This window comes from Cheilinus undulatus, linkage group 17 (genome assembly GCF_018320785.1).
Source record: "Cheilinus undulatus linkage group 17, ASM1832078v1, whole genome shotgun sequence".
Classification (NCBI taxonomy): domain Eukaryota; kingdom Metazoa; phylum Chordata; class Actinopteri; order Labriformes; family Labridae; genus Cheilinus; species Cheilinus undulatus.
Window position 1 is genome coordinate 2,554,863 of NC_054881.1, and position 23,910 is coordinate 2,578,772.

Below are 23,910 nucleotides of genomic sequence, written 5' to 3' on the forward strand. Positions count from 1 at the left end.
AGTCAGCTGTTATTTTAGTGCAACAAAACGAGGTTAGAAATAATCAATAATGCTTCATTAGACTGGTTATGTTGATGTTCATGATCATTTAGATCAGTGTTACTCTACCCTGGTCAACTAAAGAGCCAAACTGTTGAAAAATGCCTTTGCAAGAGAAACAATGTAAGTGGTGAGAAGTGGCAAAAACTGATTCAAGTGGCTATAAAAATTAGTTAAAGGTGGCAAATAATGCTCAAACAGCGGCAAAAAAGTGGCAACAAGGGGTGAAAAGGGGTAAAGTAGGCATTAAATGGCAAAAAGTGGAAAAAATAGGAAGAAAAAGTGGCAGAATAAGGCAGTAAGTGGCAAAAAAGGCCAAGAAGTTAACAAAAAATTAGTAACAGGTGGGAAAAATGGACCAAAAAAACATGGCAAAAAATGAGTGTAAAAGTGACTAAAATGGGCAAAAATATGGGGAAATGGTCAAAAAGCAGCAAAGAGTGGCAAGAATGCTGAAAACAGTGGGATTTAATGGCAAAACACAGCTTAAATGAGCAAAAAGTGGCAAAAATGGCAACAGAGGGAAAACTGCAAAAAAGCAGGATAAAAAAACTGGTGGCAAAAATGGGATTTAAACAGTAAAAATAGATTAAAAATAGCAAAAACATTGAAAAAAGGGCAAAAAAAAAAATGCAAATAAGGGTAATAGACAAAAAAATAAAGGTTGAAAATTAAAGCCAACTGTATTAATGTGGAGAGTCAAACTGATGAATGTGACTTGTGATGGATGATTTCTGAGGTCGCAGTTTCCCTTTTTTAAGGTTTTCTGGGGGAATAATATTTTAAATTTAGACAAAAAGAGCCACAAATCATCAGAAAAGAGCCTCATGTTGAGTATCACTGCTTTAGCCTATCAGAAGGATACCAGGAGGACCTAGTCCCTGATTAAAGTGGTTTTGAGGTAAAGGAATGGTTTTCTCTCCCTCTCTCTCGTGGTTTTTGTAATCTTAATGACAGCCCTAGTTCTGCTTTTTTTAAAGGGCATAAACTAAACAGAACAAGGTCTCCAAGCAGCACTGAAGTGCTCTGCACCCAGGAGCATGTCTGGGTTTGTCTCAGCTGCAGGTTTGTGGGAACAGTTGGTGTTAGCAAACCTGTGCAGCGTGCTGCAGCACGGCAGAGATCATGTAGATCCTCCTAGGAGTGTGACTCAGTTAAAAATGAGCACAGTGTACTTCATGCCCCTCAACAGCAGGTGGCAGTATAACACAGGTAGGTGCTGATATGTAGAAGTGACCTGAGCAGGACTATTTACACGCCAAACTCATAAAAAGATAGGACACATTATTGAAGAGGTGCTACTGGTGTCTTACAATAGGTGGCGCTACAGCAAAACCATGAAATTAACATTAATATGTGTAAAGAGGCAGACTCTGATCATTCATGTGAAATTTAAAGTAAATCAGCAGTTTCCTCTTAGCATGAGGCCAACTTCCTGTGCCATGTGGCGAGATATCTTAAAGGTCGCCATCGGCAGTAAGGCGTCTTTTAGTGACGACTATTGAAGCCTTCAATCCAAATCTGAGCTTGATCATTTTCAATTCAAGTTATTGAGTAGTTTATTTGTGTATTTGTACTTTTTTGAGAACTTTTCAAAATCATTTGAATAATTTAAAGACATTTAAAAGTCTGTGCTCCACCAGAATGTTGGGAAACGTGCCACTGAGAGCTGCATTAGGAGTGAGGTACTGCGGGACGCAATTCTCTTGATTTAGACATTGCTGTGTTGGAAAAACTGCTGTGGGTCTGAAAAAATCTTTTTTATTTTCTTTAAATAAAAAGAGCAATAAGTGACTAAAACAAGGTGAAAATGGCTAGAAGTGAGTTAAAAGTGGCAAACATGGGCTGAATGTTTCTAAAAAAGAAGTGACATGGCTGAAAATGTGCTGGTTAAAAGTCACATGAATAAATATTTTCAACATCAGAACCAAACAACAGCTTCACACACATTTCAGCTCCTTAATGAGGGACTGTTAGCCAGGATGCTAGCACTGATGCTACTGATCCAACTCACATGACCTGATATCATCAATAATTCATCAGTAAATCTCACCTGGAGAGGGCTCACTCTTTTGTTTTTCTGTGCTAGACTGTTATGATTGAAACTACAGACAACTATTCCTACTACAGCCATTGTACATGAAACTGTGAAACACAGGTGTCAAACTCAAGGTCTGGGGGCCAAATCTGGCCCGTGGAATGATTATATCCGGCCCAGATCATATCAGTATTCTACCTGGTCCACCAGTATGAGGTCTGCAGATTTCCTCCAGTATAAAAATGTAAACTTCAACTTGATTATTTAAAATTTCCTTGTTAAGGCATAAAAATCTGAAAAAGTAAAGACGAAGAAAGATTTCAGAAAATGTCAAGAATGTGGGCAAAGAAATTAATTTAGGTTTTATTTCATAGCTTCAATTTTGCATCTCAAGATTACGACTAAAACTTATGATTTTGACTTTTCATTTCATACTTTGACCTTTTTAACTCATAATATGTACATTATGTGTCATATTTTTATCTTTTAGATTCCCAATTTTAAATCAAATTTTGACTTTTAAACTCATGATTTCAAATTTGATCTCATATTTTGACCTTTTAAAGTTATGATTTCTACTTTCTCATCATATATTTGCTCTTTAAAAACATCATTTCTCTATTTTTAATATTGTTTTCTGATCTTTTGAACTAATAAACTGGAATTTTTATCTCAGATTTGAGCCTTTAAAACTGAATTTTTACTTTTTCAATGTACAAATGATTTATCATCAGTGCTGTTTTTTTTTCATATTTTATTACTGGTGAAAATGAGGTTGACAGTTATGGTTAAATGTTGACCCTGTTAGGCCCTCAGGTTAGACCTGAACCCAGAGTCTGGTTCCTGTTGTGACTGAGTTTGACACCCCTGCTGTAAAAGGTAAACAAAAGACTGAGAGAGACTCTACCTCCCCGTACTCCCTCACTGTCATGAGTGAAGAGAGAAAAGAGCAGATTATTAGAAAGGAGTTTCATCACCTTCATCAACCAGCATCATCCTCCTCATCCAAATCCACTGACTGGCCTGATCGGCTTCATCTGGCATCTTCTTCACTGACTTTTAGAAACTCTGTCCCTGCAGGGAGAGATGCAGAAGAAAGACAGACACGTTGTTGCTGGCTCTCATTCACCAGTGTAATGAATTTCACATTAATAAATGTAGAGAACAAGCTCCAATACTCTATTCCAGTGGTTCTCAAATGGTGGGGCAAGTCTAGGTGTGCCTTGGGAATTTGTACAACCATACACTATTAGTACAACTTCATGGCAAGTACTGTAACCAGGCCTGCACACAGATCTGACTGGGCCCCTGAACAAAAAAATAAAAAATAAAATGAAATAAAACAGAGCATGTTCCCTCTCCAGGAGTGATTTATTGATATCAGTGCATGTGTGTTGGATCAGCAGCATTTTTTCATCACTTTTAACCTCTTATTACCAATTGTTCTTATTACCCATTTGTTGCCTTTGTTTGGCCACATGTTGCCCAATTTTTCTTCACTTTTAACCTATTTTTACTCACCTTTTTGCCACTGGTCACTCAGTATTGCAACCTTTTTGACATTTTCACTCATTCTTTACCACTTTTAACCCATTGTCTGGCCACTTTTGTGCCAGTTTCGCTGTAGTATGGCCATTTTTTGCCAGATGTTTCATCACTTTCAATCCCCTATGACCACCTTCATGCAACTTTGAACCCATTATTGCAACATCGTGCCAATTTAGCCTCTTTTCACCTTTGTTCAGACACTTTTTTCCATTTTAGGACACATTTTTCCATCATTTCATGACATTTTTACTACCTTTGCCTAATCTTTTAACCTTATTGACACTTTCGACACATTTTGCCACTGTTAACCCATTTTTTGGACACTTGTTGCCAATTTCTGCCCATTTTTTGCCCAATTTTTGCATCACTATCAACAATATGAATATGGTGAGATTTTGGCTTAACCTTTGGTGTGCCTTGGGCAAATAAAGTTTGAAAACCACTGCTCTGCTTGACAGAACATGCATTTTTCCTTATGACCAAAAATACAAAAAAAATATTCTTAAACAAATACATTTCACATCTGTATATATTATCAGTATAAAACAAAAGATTTATAATTTAAACTTCACTGCATCTTATATAATAACTCAGCAGTAGTATTTTAAGCAAAGTCATACTAAACACAGAAAACACACCCACACACACACACACACACACTCAAAGCTGCTGAATCTGCCGCTATAAATAGAGTTAAGCTAGCAAACACGTTCTACTTTTAAGTTTCCAACACTGAATAAATGTACTTAAACTATTTACCATCGACTTATTTCACTGTTAACATTTACCTTAGAACCACAGGAACCTTTAACATAGCTTCATTCATTTTTAACCCTCCATTATTAGCTGTAAAGAAGCAGAAGAAACAGACACGTTGATGCTGCCTCTCATTCAACAGTGGAGTGAATGAGGCGCAGTCAACCTGCTCCCCCTAGCGGTCAGATCCGGAAGTACACCAAAACCAATCCACAGCAGATATGAGCTGAAAGAGAAGTTTAACAAAATACAAAAACGTTTTTATGTAACCGGTGGAAATATCTGCGACACTGGATTGTCTCACTTTGACCACTTTTAATCTCTGGCACTAGAAAACATGACAGAAAAACTCTCATAAATGTCTCAGCCCGCTCCAGATCCCACACAAACATAAATACAGTAGAAATTAGCTTAAAATAACTCAGCTGCATACAATGTACACGTCAGCTAGCTTAAACCCGCCAGACTTCATAAAAGTCATTAAACAAGAAACTTAACGCACATAAACACGTAAACAAGTGGACAAATATGTAAGGACATTATCAGGACTAAAATATGTACTAGATATGACGTTAACACACGGATGGAAACAGATATAAACTTGAACTACAGACACCCACCTCTCCAACAGGGATTCATTCAGAAGGAGAGAGGAGGCCACAAGAATATCTACTGATGACCAACGAAGAAGAAAACAGAGGAAGGAGGGGCTACAAACAACCACAGCATCATGGATGTAGGAGTTTCATACAGAGCGGTTAAATGGCGGTAATTTAGTGTAATTATAACAGTGACTACTGAACTACAGAGGTGTATTTGTCCCTGTGACATTTACATGACCGTTTTAACACACTCTGTGGTTTTAACCCTGTTAGACTTAAAGTAGCATTTTAAAAGCTTTCAGGAGTCACACTTTTTAGCTTCCTGATCGTTTTATATCCACGACACACTCCCAGCTCTCTGTGACCAATCAGCTGACCTACAAACCCTCTACATCCCTCTACTACAGCAGGGGTTCTCAACCTGGGGGTCGGGACCCCATTGGGGGTCGTGAGACACCAAGGCGGGGTCCCAAGTTGCCCTAAATAAAACTAAGAATATTTTTTAAATTACACTGTTGCCAATTAATACCAATTTGGTCACATTTTTACCCAATTTTCACCATTTTCCTACCAATTTTAACACATTTTAACCATTTAACAACATTTTTTGTCAGTTTTAAACTCTTTACACCACTTTTTTCTGCCTGTTTTTGCCACTTCTAGATAATTCTTGCCACTTAAGCTTAATTTTGCCTCTGTTGACCCATTATTACCACTATTAACCCCTTTTTACCACTTTTTACTTCCAGTTCTTCCCATTGTAACCACATTTCACCATTTCAAATGTCAGTTTTTGCTAGTTTCACCAATTTCAGCCCGAAACTGCTTATTTTTACTTTCTCAGTTAACTCTGTTTTTCCATTTTTTTTATCAACTTTTCATCCCGCTTAACCATATTGCCACCTGTTTTTGACAGTTAAAGCCATTTCAGCCATTTTTTTAAACTCCCTTTAACCACTATTTATGCCCATTTTAGCCACTTTAACCCATTTTTGCCTTTTTTGCCATCTTTGTCTAATTTTTGCTACTTTTAAACCACCACCTTTTCCACCATTTTAAACCTATTTTTATTTTTATTTTCAACAAAGGGGGTTTACATTTTCAAGAAGGCTATTTACTACACTAAAATATGTTTTTCTTAGATGAGAGAGGTTAACTTTATAATGGACCGGGGTTTTGTTGACCTCCATGACCCCCAGTTTGGCTGGGTGCCAGAAAGCTCTCCCATTTACCCCCCTTTATGGACGGCCTTGTCTCCACATGACTATTCTTAATTGTGCATGACTGTGTTCAACCTTCAGGTATAGTGGGGATCCTGGTCTCTGGGGTCAGGGGCTGAAAAGGTTGAGGACCTCTGATCTACAGGATGAGTCCTAACTTTCCATCCAGTTCAGCTTCTGCTCCTAAATCTGCATCTAGGCCTGAGTTAGCTGTGAGACTGTGCTGTAACTAGGAGTTTCTTATTGGACCGGCAGACATGGACCAGTTTGTACCACAGTCTAAAACAATGTCTTTAGATCCATCAACATGGGGCCATAGAAGTCTGCCGTATGTATTTATCAGTGATTATTGTAAATATGTGTGCATTATTATATATAATCTATATTCTCTCTGCATGTTCTATGGATTCATGTAACTGAATATTGTATAACTTTCATGGAATAAAAGGATAACTGGACTCTTGGGTCATGTTCTGTATGTTCAGCTGTGTTTGCTTTAAATTGATTCTAGTAAAGATGAATCCATTACAAATTTAAAAAATATTAAATATCTGTATTATTATTATTACACTAAATAACATCTGTCATGCTAGGCCAGTGATACTAAATGCTGGCTCTTGAGCCACATGTGGCTCTTTCATTATAATTTGTGGCTCTTTTAAAAATTTTTAAGTCATATTTTGATTTTTAAACACATGATTTCAACTTTCTTCTCATATATTTGCTCTTTAAAGACATTATTTTTCTGTTTTTAATATTGTTTTCTGATCTTTTGAATGAATAAGTTTGAATTTTTATCTCAGATTTGAGCCTTTAAACTTATAATTTTAACTTTTTTAAATTTCTAAATGATTTATCATCAGTGCTGTTTTTTTCATATCTTATCACTGGTTAAAATGAGGTTGACAGTTTATGGTTTAATGTGGACCCTGTTAGGCCCTCAGGTTAGACCTGAATCCACAATCTGACCCCTGCTGTGACTGAGTTTGACACTCCTGACTTAGACTTTTCAATAACCTTTGCTCTGAGTGCTCTTTTGTCTTCATGGTGTAATGGTAGCCAGGAATACTGATGAACCAGTGGCTGGATCTTCCAGACTCAGGAGTCTGTAGTACTGCAGTCACAGCAACACTAAAGTTTATCAGGGATGTGTCTTTAAAAAGTATTTGCATCATTTCTATCATGGAGGAAAGAATGCCGGTTAAGATCAACAAGATTTGGGGATTTGTCAGCGTCATTTAGCATTAAAATAAAGTACAATTATAGTTTCTAATCCATAAATCATCCATTTTTGAAGCTTTTCTTCTATCATGAGTAGATCCCAGACGATTCCTTTCTCTCAGCCACAGTCTTTCCTGAGTATCTGATCCACTAACCGCCTCAGCTCTGCTTTGTAATGGAGGACAGGCCGTATAAAGGAGACCACACCCTGGAATAAGGGGAATAAAAGTGTACTTGGTAATCCAGACACATTATTGTCCTTGTGATGAAGGGATGAGCGTCAGAGAGAGGTGAGTAACCGCCGTAAGAATGTGGTTCTTCTCCCCCGACTGGTTTGACACATCTCACTGCAGCTCTGGAGATCTCAGTAAATCAGAGCCAGTCTCTCTGCCGTCTCACCACGGAGCTTTTACTACTGCACAGGATTTAAAACATCACATTTCTGTATTAGTCTGAAGCTGGCACATCTCCTGAGACCCTCCTGGTGTTAGATTTGGGGCCTTGGATGAAGAAATCTGGACTAAAATGGCGGTGAACTTGAGTAAGAACGGCGCCGCTCTCATGGCCGCCTACAAAGAGGTGGTGGACGGCAGGTCGGACACAAACTGGTGAGGCATTTCTGCTGATTCTACCTTCTTTAGTGGCGTGTTGGTGCTGTCCTTTTGACATTGCTGTCTCTGCAGGGCGCTCTTCACATATGAGGGGAACAGTAATGACATCCGCCTGGCAGAGAAAGGAGGTCGGCTTCATTCGGTCTGAGTATGACAGTGAAAGTAGACCAGTTTCCAGGGTTTACATGTGTGTTTACGGGGTCTTTGCATGTGTTTAGAGGGTGGGCTGGAGGAGATGGTGGAGGAGCTGAACAGTGGAAAGGTGATGTACGCTTTCTGTCGAGTTCAGGACCCCAACTCCGGTCTGCCCAAATACGTCCTGGTAAACTGGGTGAGATTCACAGGCACAGAGAAGGAATAAAGCGTAAAACTAACAAACAGAGGAGTATCTCCTCTTATCAGAGGTGCTAATGTGTGTTTCTCCTGTTTCTGCTGCTGTAACACACCCATCAGACAGGTGAAGGTGTGAAAGACTCCAGAAAAGGAATCTGTGCCAACCACGTGAGCTCCATGGCTAACTTCCTCAAGGTAAGACTGACTCTAACAGGACTCTGAAAGACTTCCTACTGCAGAGACCCTGTCAAGAAGGAGGTCAGACACCTCTGGGCATTCTGAAACCGTGGTTCTCAACTGGTCTAGTCACAGGACCCACCATCAACTCCTCATGGCTGTTAGCAGCCATGATTTGTCTGTCTTTAAATGAGTTGTCAGGCCAAGCATGAACTTCCTCTCTTGAGAACACAGAGAATGACCATGACCATCTAAACCTGGTCTAAAGTCTAACCTTCAAATTCCACATACTCAGCAGCAATCTCATAAAGTGCACTGCAGAGTAAACTTCTCCCTTTCTAGTTAATCTTTGCAACCCCACTACAGTGCACACCCTCCGGTCTGTCTCTGGCTCTCAGAGACAGAAACGCCACTCAGATGGAGATACTCGCCATGAGTATTTGCAGCACTGACGGCTACCGAACCGTGCCAGTCCACGTAGAACAGATCCATCCAAACAGCATCCAGTCAATTTAAAAATACAACACAATGCAGGAACTCCTAGAGAAACATCATTACATCAACATTACGTGTCCTCCTGTAGCACAAGCTACAGGTCACTGGTCAGAGAGTCACAGAGCTACAGCGCTATCGGCTTAAATATAAACTTTTGAGGTGGAAAAAAACAGAATTATACATAAAAATACACATCCTTTGTAGGAAACATGAACCCTTTTAACTCCCTAATGTACTCACCCATGACAGAAGCAAATAAAAAAAAAACAGAATGATGTTGAAGTAAAGGCGGAGTATGTGGAATTAGAGGGTTAAGGTTCTGGCACAGTGTGTTCCTGTAATTTAGAGGCTTAATTAAGAAGGTCACCATGCACTTCTACTGAGCATGCTCCACACAGGTAGCTCACCTTTTCCACACTTTAATTTCAGAGCATTTTCTGATGAGCTTAAATCAGTGCTGGAGAGGGAGGAAAACGTGGCCCTGGCTTTTTTATGGTGTGAATTAGCTCTTTACCTCCAGTTGAACACAGCAGAACTGCACCATTTATTCATTCATGATCTACCAAATTATTCTGACACATAAAGCTGAAAGCACTACAAACATGAAGTTTTAAATTTGTGATGAAAATTGAATTTATGGAGCTAAAAATCCTAATTTGACCTGTTGACTGTGATCTCAGGGAGCTCACGTGACGATAAACGCTCGTGGAGAAGAAGACGTGGAACCTGAGAGCATCCTGGCTAAAGTGGCGAAGGCGTCCGGAGCCAACTTCAACTTCCACAAACAGACGCAGGGATACAAAGAGGCTCCACGGGGACCAGTGGTGAGGATGCACACTGAAACCAAACCTCACAGGAACTATATTTATAAAAAAACAAACTTCTAACATGTTTGCTTCAGCTTTATATCAGAGAAAACAGGCCAACACTTTTAGACCCAATAATATCTCCACACTAGTAACATGAAATAGTAAATAACACTCCAAGAATCATGGGAAAGCGATGTCTACCTTGGTGTTCTGCAGAATAAACTCAGTCATGCTCATGCTTGGTCATAATTCATGTCTGTTTTCGATCCATCAGGGCTCTGTGTATCGAAAAGTCAACGCCGTGGAGGAAATTCAACAAACCAAAAAAGATGACTTCTGGTCCAAAGCTCAGGTTTCTGGTTTTATAGTCTCAGAGTGAACTGGTCTGTATAGAGCTGGCTGGTCCCCTAGCTGACCCAGAGACCAGATCCCTGATTTTTAACCCCTTCTCAATCCTTTTCCACCCATTCCACAACTGTTATCTGCCATCTTTGCTTCTTCCTGCCGTTAACCTGTTTTTGGAGAGTACTTGGATGCAGCCAAGGACCAACACTTCATACGTCAGACAAGCGAGGCCAAATCTCATCTTCACATACCGGACATCACTTGAACTGAACATCTTCGTTGTTTTTTCTGTGTGTCGCCGCCATGTTAATAGAGGCAGGTCTGTCACAAAAGGAAAACAAGAAGAAGAAAAATACAGTTTTTGTGTTAACAAGCACAGCAATAACGTTACATTGATTTTTAGCTTCAATATGTGACGGGGGATTGGCTGGCCGGGCACCGATGTTGCCGCCATGTTGCCAGAGGCAAGTTGCTCCGTCATTCTATACATATATGAAACTGTGCTATATATAACATTATTTTATTTTAAATCATGGAGTTCATCTTTTCATTTAACTGAGAAAATACAAGAAAGCAGATTCTGCTTTTATGTTTCACTCAGTTATTATTTGGATCATTTGTTATAAATGATTCAGTAAAATCCATGTAATCTCATTGTTTGAGCTTTTTATTCTAAAAACATTCACAGTCCTTGTCTACTGTATTGAATGGCGAAGTGACCTGCCTCTGGCAACATGGCGGCGACATCTGCGTCCAGCCAGCCAACCTCCCCTCACATATTATGTCTGTGCTCAGTGATACGTGAATTTGGATCATTAATCGATTCATTAAAACTACTGTAACGTTTCTTATTAATAACGCTTATTAACCCAAAAAGTCCCATGTTTTTCGTATTTCCTTATGTGGAGGACTTGCCTCTATTAATATGGCGGCGACACACGAAGAAAACAACAAAGAAAAAGTTCAGCTCAAGTGATTTCCAGTATTAGAAGCCGAGATATGGCGGTGATTTCCGACTGCCGGTGTGGAGGCCCTCGGCTGCATCCAGGTACTCTTGGCATTTCTGCCTTTTTATCCACTTTGGTCAAATTAAACCAATTTTTTGTCCATTTTTAGCCTCTTTTCATCCTGTTTTCCACCAATTTTGCCACAATGATACGCCTCTGAACCCCTTTTAGTATAATAAATAATTTTTGTCACTTTTTAACCCTTTTTATACCCAATATTAACACTTTAAACATATTTTTGCCACTCTTAACCAATTTCTGGTGCTTTTTAACCCCTTTTCACCCACTATTATATCACTTTTATTACTTTCTGCCAATGTTTGTTTTCCTTTTAATGGCTTTAGGACATTTTTTGCCACTTTTCAAATCCTTTTAAACACTTTGACATCATTTTTTGTCAATTTTTAACCTCTTTTCATCCTGTTTTCCACCCATTTTGCCACAGTGATATGCCTCTTAACCCATTATTGTATATCAAATCATTTTCAACCCCTTTCCACAACATTTTCACCCACTATTTACCACTATTACATGCCATTTTTCCATTGTTTTGTCCTCTTTTACCTATTTTTTATTTATTTTTTTGCCACTTTTACCCAATTCTGCCACTTCAAAATCTTTTTTTCCACTTTTAACTGATGTTTACATAGATTTAGAGATACTTTATTAAACCTGAGGGAAATTTCATAATCTTTGCACCTCTAACCACATTTATGCCACTTTTACCCCTTTTTTATGTTTATAAACCCATTTCACCGCCTTTTCTGTTCCTTTTAATGACTCTTAGACACTTTTTGCCACTTTCCCTTTTAAACACTTTTTACATCTAACCAATTTTCCCAGCTTTTAACTCTTTTTTTTGCCACTTTTAGCTTATTTTTGTTGTATTTGATCCTTTTCCCGTAAAGATCAGCTCAGTTTCTTTGTTTTCTGGCGTACATTCATTTGTGCACATTGAGGCTTAGCTATAAATCTGACTTTTCTTTCTTAATGGTTCAGTTTAAGATGCTCAAATACCAAAAAGGTGATTCTGTTTTCAAAGAAGACGTTTACATTTTAAAGAATATGAACTGTGGCTAAATACATTTTTAAACATATTTTTTGCTTTGCTAAGCGTATTTTTCAGGTGAAAAATAAAACATGGTTACCACAGCTTAACTTTAAGATGGGCCCGTGGGTCCCAGAAAGCTGCCCCCCCTCTACGCCCCCCTGCTGAGAATGACTGGAGTGTCTGAAGGACGCCAAACTAACACGACTCTCTCCGTCAGAGGGACGAGGAGGAGCGGCGGCAGGAGGAGAGCGAGCGGGCGGAGCTGGAGAGGCAGCAGAGAGAGAGGGAGAGGATGGAGCTGGAGAAGAAGCTGGCGAAGGAGAGGGAGAGGAAGGCGACGGAGAGAGCTCTGCAGATCGAACAGAACCAGTGAGTCAGAGAGGAGGACGTTAACCCAGCTGCAGGTCTGAATCCGCTCTAAAGGCTCTCTGTTGTTTTCAGGCTTTATCAGAGGCAGAGGGAGGAAGAGGAGGAGCGAGAGAGGGAGCAGCAGAGACAGGTACGCTCACCTCTGGTTTACAACAACCCCAGTCTCATTAGGAGGGAGACACAAGGATCTGCAAAGCATTCTGGGAGAAATCCCATTAATGCTTTGAGGGATTTTTCTTCAAACTGGCACTAATGTCCACTCAGCCTCAGTGATGGGTCAGAGGTCAAGGTCTTATCATTTCTTGTTTACATTTCTACCATTCACACATCTTCTTTACAGCTTCTTTTAAACCAGTCAGTCAAGATGTGTTCATTTTAAAGTGAAAGCAAGTTTTAACACTCCAAGGTTTCCTCCAGAGAAATGTTAATGTCTTATTTGATGCTAAGACGAATCATTTTTGGTTAATTTTATAAAAATGAATGAAGCGGATCCTAGCTGAACGCTCTGGAGGTCGTTGGAGAGTTCATCCAGAAACACTTCATGAATAACGAGGGAGATTTTTCTCATTTATGTCTGTTTTAAATGTTTTAATGAGTAATAACATCAGGAAACATCACGTTTGTGTTTCAGAACCAGCAGGAAAAAGAAAACATAAAGACGGGAATCAACTCTGCAGCATCTGTGCAGAAAGCTAACGTGAGTCAAACTGTCTAACTTTAGGTTTAATTTATCCTGTTTTATCATGAGAAAAAATAATATTTCTGCATAATTATCTGAATATTAAGAGTCATGACGTCAGGAGGTAGTTGGTTTAAAGTTTTTACATTTTGAGGAGTTTGCATTTTAATTGAGATTTTAGATCAGGGGTGTCAAACTCAGTCACAGCAGGGGCCGGATTCTGGATTCAGGTCTAACCTGGTCGATATTTAACCATAACTGTCAAACTCATTTTCACCTGTTTTAAAAAAAGAAAAAAAAAAAGAAAAAAGAAAAACCAGCACTGATGATAAATCATTTAGAAATTCAAGTTAAAATGATAAGTTTAAAGGCTCAAATCTGAGATAAGAATTCCAATTTATTAGTTCAAAAGATCAGAACACGATATTAAAAATAGAAAAAATAATGTTTTAAAGAGAAACATATGAGGAGAAATTTGAAATCATAAGTTTGAAAGGTCAAAATATGAAATAAAATTTGAAACCATGAGTTTAAAAGTCAAAATATGATTTAAAATTTAAATTGTGAGTCTGATTGGTCCAAAAATTGGATTAAAAAGACAAAAATTAGGATTGAAAATGTCAAAATATGAGCTAGAATTCAAAATTATGACTTAAAAAACTTAACCATATGATTTCAATTCAAAATTGGGAGTCTAAAAGGTCAAAATATGATATAAAAAGTAAAAATTATGAATTTAAAAAACAAAATATGAGAAAAAATTGAAATAATGTGTCTAAAAGTCAAAATATGGGATTAAAAAGCCAAAGTAAGGAGTTGGAAAGGTCAAAATATGACTTAAAATTAAAAATTTGGAATCTAAAAGATAAAAGTGTGACATATAAAGTCCAAATTCTGAGTTGAAAAGGTCAAAGTATGAAATGAAAGGTCAAAATCATAAGTTTGAGTCAAGTTAAAGTTTACTTTTTTATACTGGAGGAAATCTGCAGACCTCATACTGGTGGGCCAGTTACAACAGAAGTATGAGATCATCTTGCGGGCCGGATTTGGCCCCCAGGCCTTGAGTTTGACACCTGTGGTTTAGAGTTTTTAAATTCTGAGGAGTTTTGACTTTGAGATTTTAAACCCTTTCATATTTAATAAATCTTCTCTATGATAAAACTTTAGGCCCATTTAATAGAACAAAAAACAATTTTTTAGATTAAGATCTTACATTTTAGAGATTAAAGTAAAAAAGTCAGGAGGTTTATATAAAAATAATTTCATACATTGCTGAGACAGGAGAACAAAGCGTCCATGAGCATGAGGTGAGGTGAGTGGAGTCTGGCAGCTGATTTCCTGCATCCGCTGAAGTAAAAGTGACGCTGACTGCAGGCAGACAGCTGCCGGAGATCCTCTGTGCAGACAGCTGGCCGAAATAGTAGGACACTTCAGACATTCTCCTGTTGCCGTTACCTGCAGGTTGTCCAGGTTCAGTCAGGAAAGAAGCCAGAGAGACTGCAGCAGGACGTCCCAACTCAGTGGAATAGTCTGTCAGACATGAAGCACAGCCTCCTGGAACAAAAACAAACACTCATGATGTCTGAAAGATTCATAGGCACTCATTCTGATGTTGTAGCCCTGTGTTTGCAGGGATTTCATGCAATTAAATTCTCTGTTATTGAACGGCCCTTACCTAAATGCATTCTGGGAGCTGTAGTCCACTTAATTATGATTGATTATCTTACCTTTAAATTCAAAGATCATCATCTTTTACTGAAAATATGGAGTTAAACAGTTAAGGCTGAGTCTGATGAAAGAAGCTGTGCAGTTGCATTCTGGGAAATGTAGTATTCCGTTAAGCTTGAAACCCCACCCTCAGCGTTAGTAATAGCTTTGACTTTCTTTGCAGAAGTTTGAGGTAAAATTGTTGTAATGCTCCTTTAATTTCTGCTACAAAGGGTGAAGAAACTGATTGCTGCTGTTAGCATCTTTGCTAACATTAGCAACATTAGCTTTCGTGGCTCGATCCAGTGGTGTTGTTAGCATCTTTGCTAACATTAGCAACATTAGCTTTCATGGCTCGATCCAGTGCTGTTGTTAGCGTCTTTACTAACATTAGCAACATTAGCTTTCATGGCTTGATCCAACTCTGTTGTTAGCATCTTTGCTAACATTAGCAACATTAGCTTTCATGGCTCGATCCAGTGCTGTTGTTAGCATCTTTGCTAACATTAGCAACATTAGCTTTCATGGCTCGATCCAGTGCTGTTGTTAGCATCTTTGCTAACATTAGCAGCATTAGCTATTATGGCTCGATTCAGTGCTGTTGTTAGCGTCTTTGCTAACATTAGCAGCATTAGCTTTCATGGCTCGATCCAGTGCTGTTGTTAGCGTCTTTGCTAACGTTAGCAACATTAGCTTTCATGGCTCGATCCAGTGCTGTTGTTAGCATCTTTGCTAACATTAGCAACATTAGCAACATTAGCTTTCAAGGCTCGATCCAGTGCTGTTGTTAGCATCTTTGCTAACATTAGCAACATTAGCTTTCATGGCTTGATCCAGTGCTGTTGTTAGCGTCTTTGCTAACATTAGTGACATTAGCTTTCATGGCTCGATCCAGTGCTGTTGTTAGCGTTTTTGCTAACATCAGCAACATTAGCTTTCATGGCTCGATCCAGTGCTGTTGTTAGCGTCTCCGCTAACATTAGTGACATTAGCTTTCATGGCTCGATCCAGCGCTGTTGTTAGCATCTTTGCTAACATTAGCAGCATTAGCTATTATGGCTCGATTCAGTGCTGTTGTTAGCGTCTTTGCTAACATTAGCAGCATTAGCTTTCATGGCTCGATCCAGTGCTGTTGTTAGCGTCTTTGCTAACGTTAGCAACATTAGCTTTCATGGCTCGATCCAGTGCTGTTGTTAGCATCTTTGCTAACATTAGCAACATTAGCAACATTAGCTTTCAAGGCTCGATCCAGTGCTGTTGTTAGCATCTTTGCTAACATTAGCAACATTAGCTTTCATGGCTTGATCCAGTGCTGTTGTTAGCGTCTTTGCTAACATTAGTGACATTAGCTTTCATGGCTCGATCCAGTGCTGTTGTTAGCGTCTTTGCTAACATTAGCAACATTAGCTTTCATGGCTTGATCTAGTGCTGTTGTTAGCGTCTTTGCTAACATTAGTGACATTAGCTTTCATGGCTCGATCCAGTGCTGTTGTTAGCGTTTTTGCTAACATCAGCAACATTAGCTTTCATGGCTCGATCCAGTGCTGTTGTTAGCGTCTCCGCTAACATTAGTGACATTAGCTTTCATGGCTCGATCCAGCGCTGTTGTTAGCATCTTTGCTAACATTAGCAACATTAGCTTTCATGGCTCGATCCAGTGCTGTTGTTAGCGTCTTTGCTAACATTAGTGACATTAGCTTTCATGGCTCAATCCAGTGCTGTTGTTAGCGTCTTTGCTACCATCAGCAACATTAGCTTTCTTGGATCGATCCAGTGCTGTTGTTAGCATCTTTGTTAACATTAGCAACATTAGCTATTATGGCTTGATCCCTTGTTGTTGTTCATGTTGTTAGAAGCCGTGCAGTTGCGTTCTGGGAAATGTAGTATTCTGTTTAGCTTGAAACCCACTTCAGCGTTGGTCATAGCTTTGACTTTCTTTGAGGTTAAATGGTTGTAATGCTCCTTTAAATCCTGCTACAGGAGGCGAAGACGCTGATTTCTCAGAGGTCGTTTAATCCCAGAGACATCTTTAAGCAGAGGGAGCAGAGCTTTGAGGCCAAGGACAGACCGTCTCCTGCTGCGTCCAGACCAGGTAAAAACACGAACAACATCAGCATCAGCTGAGGAGAGGTGAAGGGGTTAATGTCGGCCATGTTTCTCTCCTAGGGAAGCTGCAGAGTCCCTTTTTCAACCAGAAATCCTTTGAGAACGAGTCTCCGGTGAGATCGTGGTCTCCTCCAGCCCCGGCAGCGGTCCCCGTCCTCCCCATGTCCCCTCCGTCTCCGGCTGAGCCGTCCTCACCTGTGCGGTCCGAGTCACCTGCTCGGTCGTACTCACCTACTCCAGGAGCGATCAGGGTCCTTCCGATGAGCCCCTCGTCTCCAGTCCCACCCGCATCACCTGAGCTGTCTCACTCTCCCACTCCAGCAGGGGTCAGGGTCCTCCCGGTGACCCCGCAGTCTCCAGAAGCACCTGCGTCACCTGTGCTGTCTTACTCACCTACTCCAGCAGGGGTCCGGGTCCTCCCGGTGTCCCCCCAGTCTCCATTTGGGCCTGCCTCACCTGAGCCGTCCCACTCAGCTGTTTCCCCGACACCGCCGGCAGGTGAGACACTCAAAGAAAGAGGCTCAACTGTTAGGAAGGCTTTAAGAAGGGGGGAGGGCTTCTTCTGTTTACTGATGATGGAGGCACATTACTGCCACCAGCTGGACTGGAGTGGAACAACCAGGACTCAGAGGAGGTGGTAACACTGGGGTGAGACATTTAAAAGAACAGCATTTTTGCATGGGGGGTTTTTGCATTGAAATGTCCCTGAACTAAACCTCACATCAGTGATTTTGTCATGTAATATTTCCTCCAGATGCTGTGCACTACTCCTAAACTACACTAAAGTTATGCATGCTCTTTTAAGCGTTCTTAAAACCATGTTTGTATATTTTCTAACACTGTTTGACTTTCTGATCCCCGCAGGTGTTTACGCAGAGGAGGAGTGGTCTGATGAGTTTGATGATGATGCAGATGAAGCTCCTTCAGGTATGACGCCTTTTTTCACTGAATAACAAATAATTAATTTCTTCTACAACCTTGTAAAAATCCTAGGACAGAGGTTTAATGCAGTCAAGTCCTTCCACTCATGCACCATGATGGTCTGTCCATGTTTTTGACATTTGTTTTTATATTAGTTTAACTTTTAATGCAACAAACATCACTGAACAAGAACCCACATAACAGACAGTCTTTAAATCATCATCACGTTGCATCTGCAGCTTTGCAGCTTATTGAATTTAACTGCATGATAATTTGGAATGCCACACTTTAACTTTATTAGCTACAAAAACTATTTTCATTGTTGGTGATTTTATAGAATAAAATCCAGATTACAGTATAATTATTGAGGAATTATAAATCCTATTGACTGACAAATACATGGACTATGTTTGAAAAAATTAACAAAAACAGTATATGCATAATCCTTCTGCTCGCATTGAGTCAGACGAGGAAGAGGGAAAGAGGGAGATGAGCGGGAACCAGGAGTGTTTTTTTAAATATTATTTTTATTGACATCTTTATGTTAGCAAAACATTTATCATCATTCCTCCCCACCCACCAAAAAGAAACAAAAAACAAACAAACAAACAAAAAAACACAGAAACAGTCACAAATCCACACTCACACACTTCCGACTGATGAGGAGGGGCACAGATACAAAAGAAAAAATTATCATGACTCTCGACAAAGAACACAAAAAAGTATCTATTGTGCCGCCCATGCTGATCCTGATAAACACAAACAATCTATGATGGAGATTTACTTTAGAAAACAACAGAAGAAGGGTTAGAAGGAACCAGGAGTGATGAGCAGGTCTTTATTTTCTATCAGTCTCTGCACCCACAGAGCTCGATAGCCTGATTTACAAAGTTAAAACACAATAATATCCATATCCTTCATTCACATGTTGACTCGTTTCGACACAGAGACAAAAATGTTTGCTTTCTGCTGCCCGATGCTTGTCGATATGAAGCGTCACACCTACAGGACAGAGAATTAGAGATTTGACAAATGTAGCGTGAGATGCAGCACAGTTTGCCCCGACTATATCTGACATTCACACGCTGTTCGGAGTAGGGCTGGGAAATTAATCCAAAATTAGATTAAATCACAGTGTGGACTGCTGCAATTATGAATCACAGAAGGTGTAATATTTCTTTAACCTGAAATTTGTGTCAAAATATCAGTTAAAAACTTTATTTTACAGCAGAGATGTTATGCCTCACATATCATGAAATCATCCACAAGCGTTTTTTTTTTAGAAAAGTCCTCAAAAATCCTGCTTTTTCATGCTTTTTTCTTATTAAATATGAGAATAACAGAAAAATTATAACTCCCTTTAACACATCAATTCCCATCCAATTTGCAATACAAGCGAAAATCATCAAAATGAGATATTTTGCAACATTTTTTAGCCCTGGTTTGATCTAATATTGTGTTGGTTATAATATAGAATGATTTTAAAACAATATAAGGAACAATCACACATTAAATCACAGTTGCAATACTGGGAACAAAAATTGCAATTAGATTATTTTCCCTAGTTCAAAGTGAAAAACAAACCAGTGAGAGATTCGGCATGTTTTTAAATGTGAGGTTTCTGTTACTTTAATACAGGGGTGTCAAACTCGAGGCCTGGGGGCCAGATCCGGCCCGTGGTGCAGTTATACCCGGCCCACCAGATCATCTGATATTTTTATTAGAACTGGCCCACCAGTATGAGGTCTGCAGATTTCCTCCAGTATAAAAATGTAAACTTAACCTTGATGATTTATAACATCCTTGTAGAGTCATGAAAAATTAGAACAAGTAAACAGTAAAAATATTTTTATAAAAAGTCAGGAAGAAATTTGTGTTTCCTATATTTTCAAATTTGCATCTCACAGTTATGACTAAAAGTTATGGTTTTTGACTCTTTATTTCATATTTTAACCTTTAAATCTCATAACTTTGACTTTAATCTCATATTTTTACCTTTTAGTTTCATAATTTTAAATTTTAAATCCTATTTTGACCTTTAAAAGTCATGATTTTGAATTTTATCTCAGTATTTTGACCTTTTTCAACTTTTAACTTGGACTTTTAACTTATTTTTTTTACCCTTTAAAACTATTGATTTTTACTTTGTCATTGTAAACTCATGATTTCAGTGTTCATCTCACATTTTGATTGGTAAATATCATGATTTTTAATTTTATCTATGTTTTGCTGACCATTTCAACTCCCAACTTTCACTTTTTCTCATGCTTTTACCTTTAAAACTCATGATTTTTAATTTTATTTCATATTTTGACTTAAAACTCATGAATTTTAAATTTAATCTCATATTTTGACATTTTAAAATCATGATTTCGATTTTTATCTCATAATTATCATGGTTTCAGTGTTCTATCTCATATTTTGCCTTTTAAAAACATTATTCTGACTTAAAATGTCATGTTTTTACATTTAAAACTTTTAAGTTTGACTTTTTTGACCTTTAAATCTCAAAATCATTTAGGTTAATAGCTGATAGTCAAAGGTTAAATGTTGACCCCGTTAGGCCCTCAGGTTAGACCCAGATCCAGAATCTGGCCCCTGCTGTGACTGAGTTTGACACCTCTGATTTAGTTCTCAAACAGTTTTTCAAATGTCCCCCTCAGCGGAAACTCCATCTCAGGATGATCTGTACGAGGCGCCACAGTCAGCTGTGGCAGATGAGGACCTGTATGAAGACGTGTACCAGGGCCCGCCTGCTGTGAGTGCATGGTTTATGGTTTATGTTACATAAGGCTGGTTAGTACTTCTGTGTCAGATCTACGCCATAACCCTGAACTCTACACAGACATATTAATTTATTTTTAGTGTCAGATGTCTTGCAGATCTCTCGTCTTGTATTTTATTTTTGATTATTGAGGCCTGTTGTGACTGTAAGCTTTATGTTAAAACATGAATGATTTAATAATCATACGTTTATTGTGTTTTTCTGCTCCAGGCTGATGGACCAGACATCCGGGCCAGAGCCATATACGACTACCAGGCTGGTACGTAAACACGCCTACATAAACACTCTGGTTTCTGTTTGTTTAGAGGTTTCATGTCACGTCTCCTCCACAGCTGACGACACCGAGATAACCTTTGACCCTGATGACATCATAACGGGGATAGAGATGGTGGACGAGGGCTGGTGGAGAGGGTACGGACCAGACGGACACTACGGCATGTTCCCTGCTAACTATGTGGAGCTCCTCTAGCCTTCATCGTTAGATTTCTTTAAACTGTAAACAGGAAGTAAAAAATATTTTACATTAAACTGTTTGACTTTACAGTTTTACTCATACAGTTTTCTTGTTTTCTAGTTGATTTTTGTCAAAGGATGCATTATTTAATCTGTTATGTCTTCATAAATAAAAAACTCTGAATAATTTTGTTATTGTTGTAAATATTTTAATCATAGAGGGAGTGTAATCATCAGGGCGTTTTGTTTGATAGGTCTGTGCTTCTATTAATTCAGCGTTTCTGTGTTTTATTTAAAATCTTTCCTTTTTTATTTCATTTTAGTATGGCTAAGCTTAACAGAATATGCATCATAAATCAGTGTTAGGTAAATGTAACGTAAGGCAAATTTTCAAAAAGTCTGATTTGTTGACCAATGTCATGAAGAGTATGACAATTGAAATAAGAATATTATTAATATTACAATCATAAATTTTTTTATTGTTGTAGAAGTTATCATCATCATCATCATCATCATTATTATTTTGTTATTATCATGTTATTATTATTATTATTAGTAGTAGTAGTAGTAGTAGTATAACTATTATTATTATTATTAGTAGTAGTAGTAGTAGTAGTAGTAGTATAACTATTATTATTATTAGTAGTAGTAGTAGTAGTAGTAGTATAACTATTATTATTATTATTATTAGTAGTAGTAGTAGTAGTAGTATAACTATTATTATTATTATTAGTAGTAGTAGTAGTAGTATAACTATTATTATTATTAGTAGTAGTAGTAGTAGTATAACTATTATTATTATTAGTAGTAGTAGTAGTAGTAGTACTAAAATTATAATAATAATAATTATTATTATTTTATTATTATTATTATTAGAAGTAGCAGAAGTATTAAAATATTATTATTATTTTTGTTGTTGTTTAATTATTTTATTATTAGTAGTAGTAGAAGTACTAAAATTATTATTGTTATTATTATTATTATTATTATTATTATTAATATTATTATTATTATTAGTAGTAGTAGTAGTAGTAGTAGTGGTAGTAGTACTAAAATTATAATAATAATTATTATTATTATTTTATTATTATTATTATTAGTAGTAGTAGTAGTAATAGTAGTGGTAGTAGTACTAAAATTATAATAATAATAATAATAATAATTATTATTATTATTCTTAATATTATTATTATTATTATTAGTAGTAGTAGTAGTAGTAGTAGTAGTAGTAGTTATAATATTACAATATTATTATTATTATTATTATTATTATTATTATTAGTAGTAGTAGTAGTAGTTATAATATTACAATATTATTATTATTATTAGTAGTAGTAGTAGTAGTAGTAGTAGTAGTTATAATATTACAATATTATTATTATTATTATTATTAGTAGTAGTAGTAGTAGTAGTAGTTATAATATTACAATATTATTATTATTATTATTAGTAGTAGTAGTAGTAGTAGTAGTAGTAGTAGTAGTACTAAAATTATAATAATAATTTTTATTATTATTTTATTATTATTATTATTATTAATATTAATATTATTATTATTATTATTATTAGTAGTAGTAGTAGTAGTAGTAGTAGTAGTGGTAGTAGTACTAAAATTATAATAATAATAATAATAATTATTTTATTATTATTAGTAGTAGTAGTAGTAGTGGTAGTAGTAGTGGTAGTAGTACTAAAATTATAATAATAATAATTATTATTATTTTATTATTATTATTATTATTAGTAGTAGTAGTAGTAGTAGTAGTAGTAGTAGTAGTAGTAAAATTATGATAATAATAATAATTATTATTTTATTATTATTATTATTAGAAGTAGTAGAAGTACTAAAATATTATTATTATTATTATTATTATTGTTGTTGTTTTATTATTTTTATTATTATTAGTAGTAGAGGTACTAAAATTATTATTATTATATTATTATTTTTATTATTTTTAGTAGTAGAAGTACTAAAATTATTATTATTATTATCATTATTATTATTATCATTATTATTATTATTAGTAGTAGTAGTAGTCATAGTATTGGTATTATTATTATGATAACAATAATAATAATGAGGGAAAAAAATAAATTATATAGAATTGGTATTTAACTATCAGATTTAAAACAAATCAAGATTTTAGTAAAAAAAATATAATTGAATGTATTGCACTATACATTCATCATTGAACATCTCAGTAACAATCAATCAATAAAGTGCATTAAACTGTACATCGTAAGGAACATAAATAAAAAGGAAATTGAAGAGGAAGTAAATAAATGAAATAAAAACAAGACAGGCCGGTTAAGGTTGAAGAGGTCAAAGGTGGTCAGAATCCTAATCTTTAAACAAGTCTTTAATCAAGTTCAACGTGGGGATAGACTTCTTCTTATTGATCATTTTAAAGGATTCAGTGTAACTTTTACACTCAGTGCTGAATGCTATGAAGTTTTCTGAAATCTGGCTTTATGGGTGTAGAATTTACCACATAATATCAGCAGATTAATTGTCTGTTGGAGTTTTTTGTTTTTGTTTTCATACATTAAAATGATTCAGATTCAGATGACTTTATTTATCCAAAGGGCAATTCCATTTACAGTTTCACTGCCTTATATCTGAACAATTAGGGGACAA

General features: G+C 37.0%; 1 protein-coding gene across 1 annotated transcript; it reads left to right on the forward strand.

Annotated features, from left to right (window-relative positions):
- Positions 1-7,888: 7,888 nt before the first annotated feature.
- LOC121525465 (drebrin-like protein B) lies at positions 7,889-21,408 on the forward strand. Its single transcript, XM_041811481.1, has 15 exons — positions 7,889-8,032; positions 8,108-8,163; positions 8,254-8,366; positions 8,489-8,563; positions 9,721-9,864; positions 10,124-10,201; positions 12,470-12,621; positions 12,694-12,751; positions 13,253-13,318; positions 16,988-17,099; positions 17,174-17,611; positions 17,978-18,040; positions 20,698-20,792; positions 21,030-21,078; positions 21,152-21,408. The coding sequence occupies exons 1-15, from the start codon at positions 7,950-7,952 to the stop codon at positions 21,286-21,288; spliced, it is 1,719 nt and encodes a 572-aa protein (XP_041667415.1). The 5' UTR covers positions 7,889-7,949; the 3' UTR covers positions 21,289-21,408.
- Positions 21,409-23,910: the final 2,502 nt, after the last annotated feature.

What these genes read in the sequence shown, in the direction of transcription:
- LOC121525465 (XM_041811481.1), top strand. Translation starts at nt 7,950, where the DNA reads ATGGCGGTGAACTTGAGTAAGAACGGCGCCGCTCTCATGGCCGCCTAC. An exon ending in AGAGGGAGCAGCAGAGACAG is followed by an intron (nt 12,752 to 13,252) that starts GTACGCTCACCT and finishes TTTGTGTTTCAG; the next exon opens with AACCAGCAGGAAAAAGAAAA. An exon ending in TGCAGATGAAGCTCCTTCAG is followed by an intron (nt 18,041 to 20,697) that starts GTATGACGCCTT and finishes TGTCCCCCTCAG; the next exon opens with CGGAAACTCCATCTCAGGAT.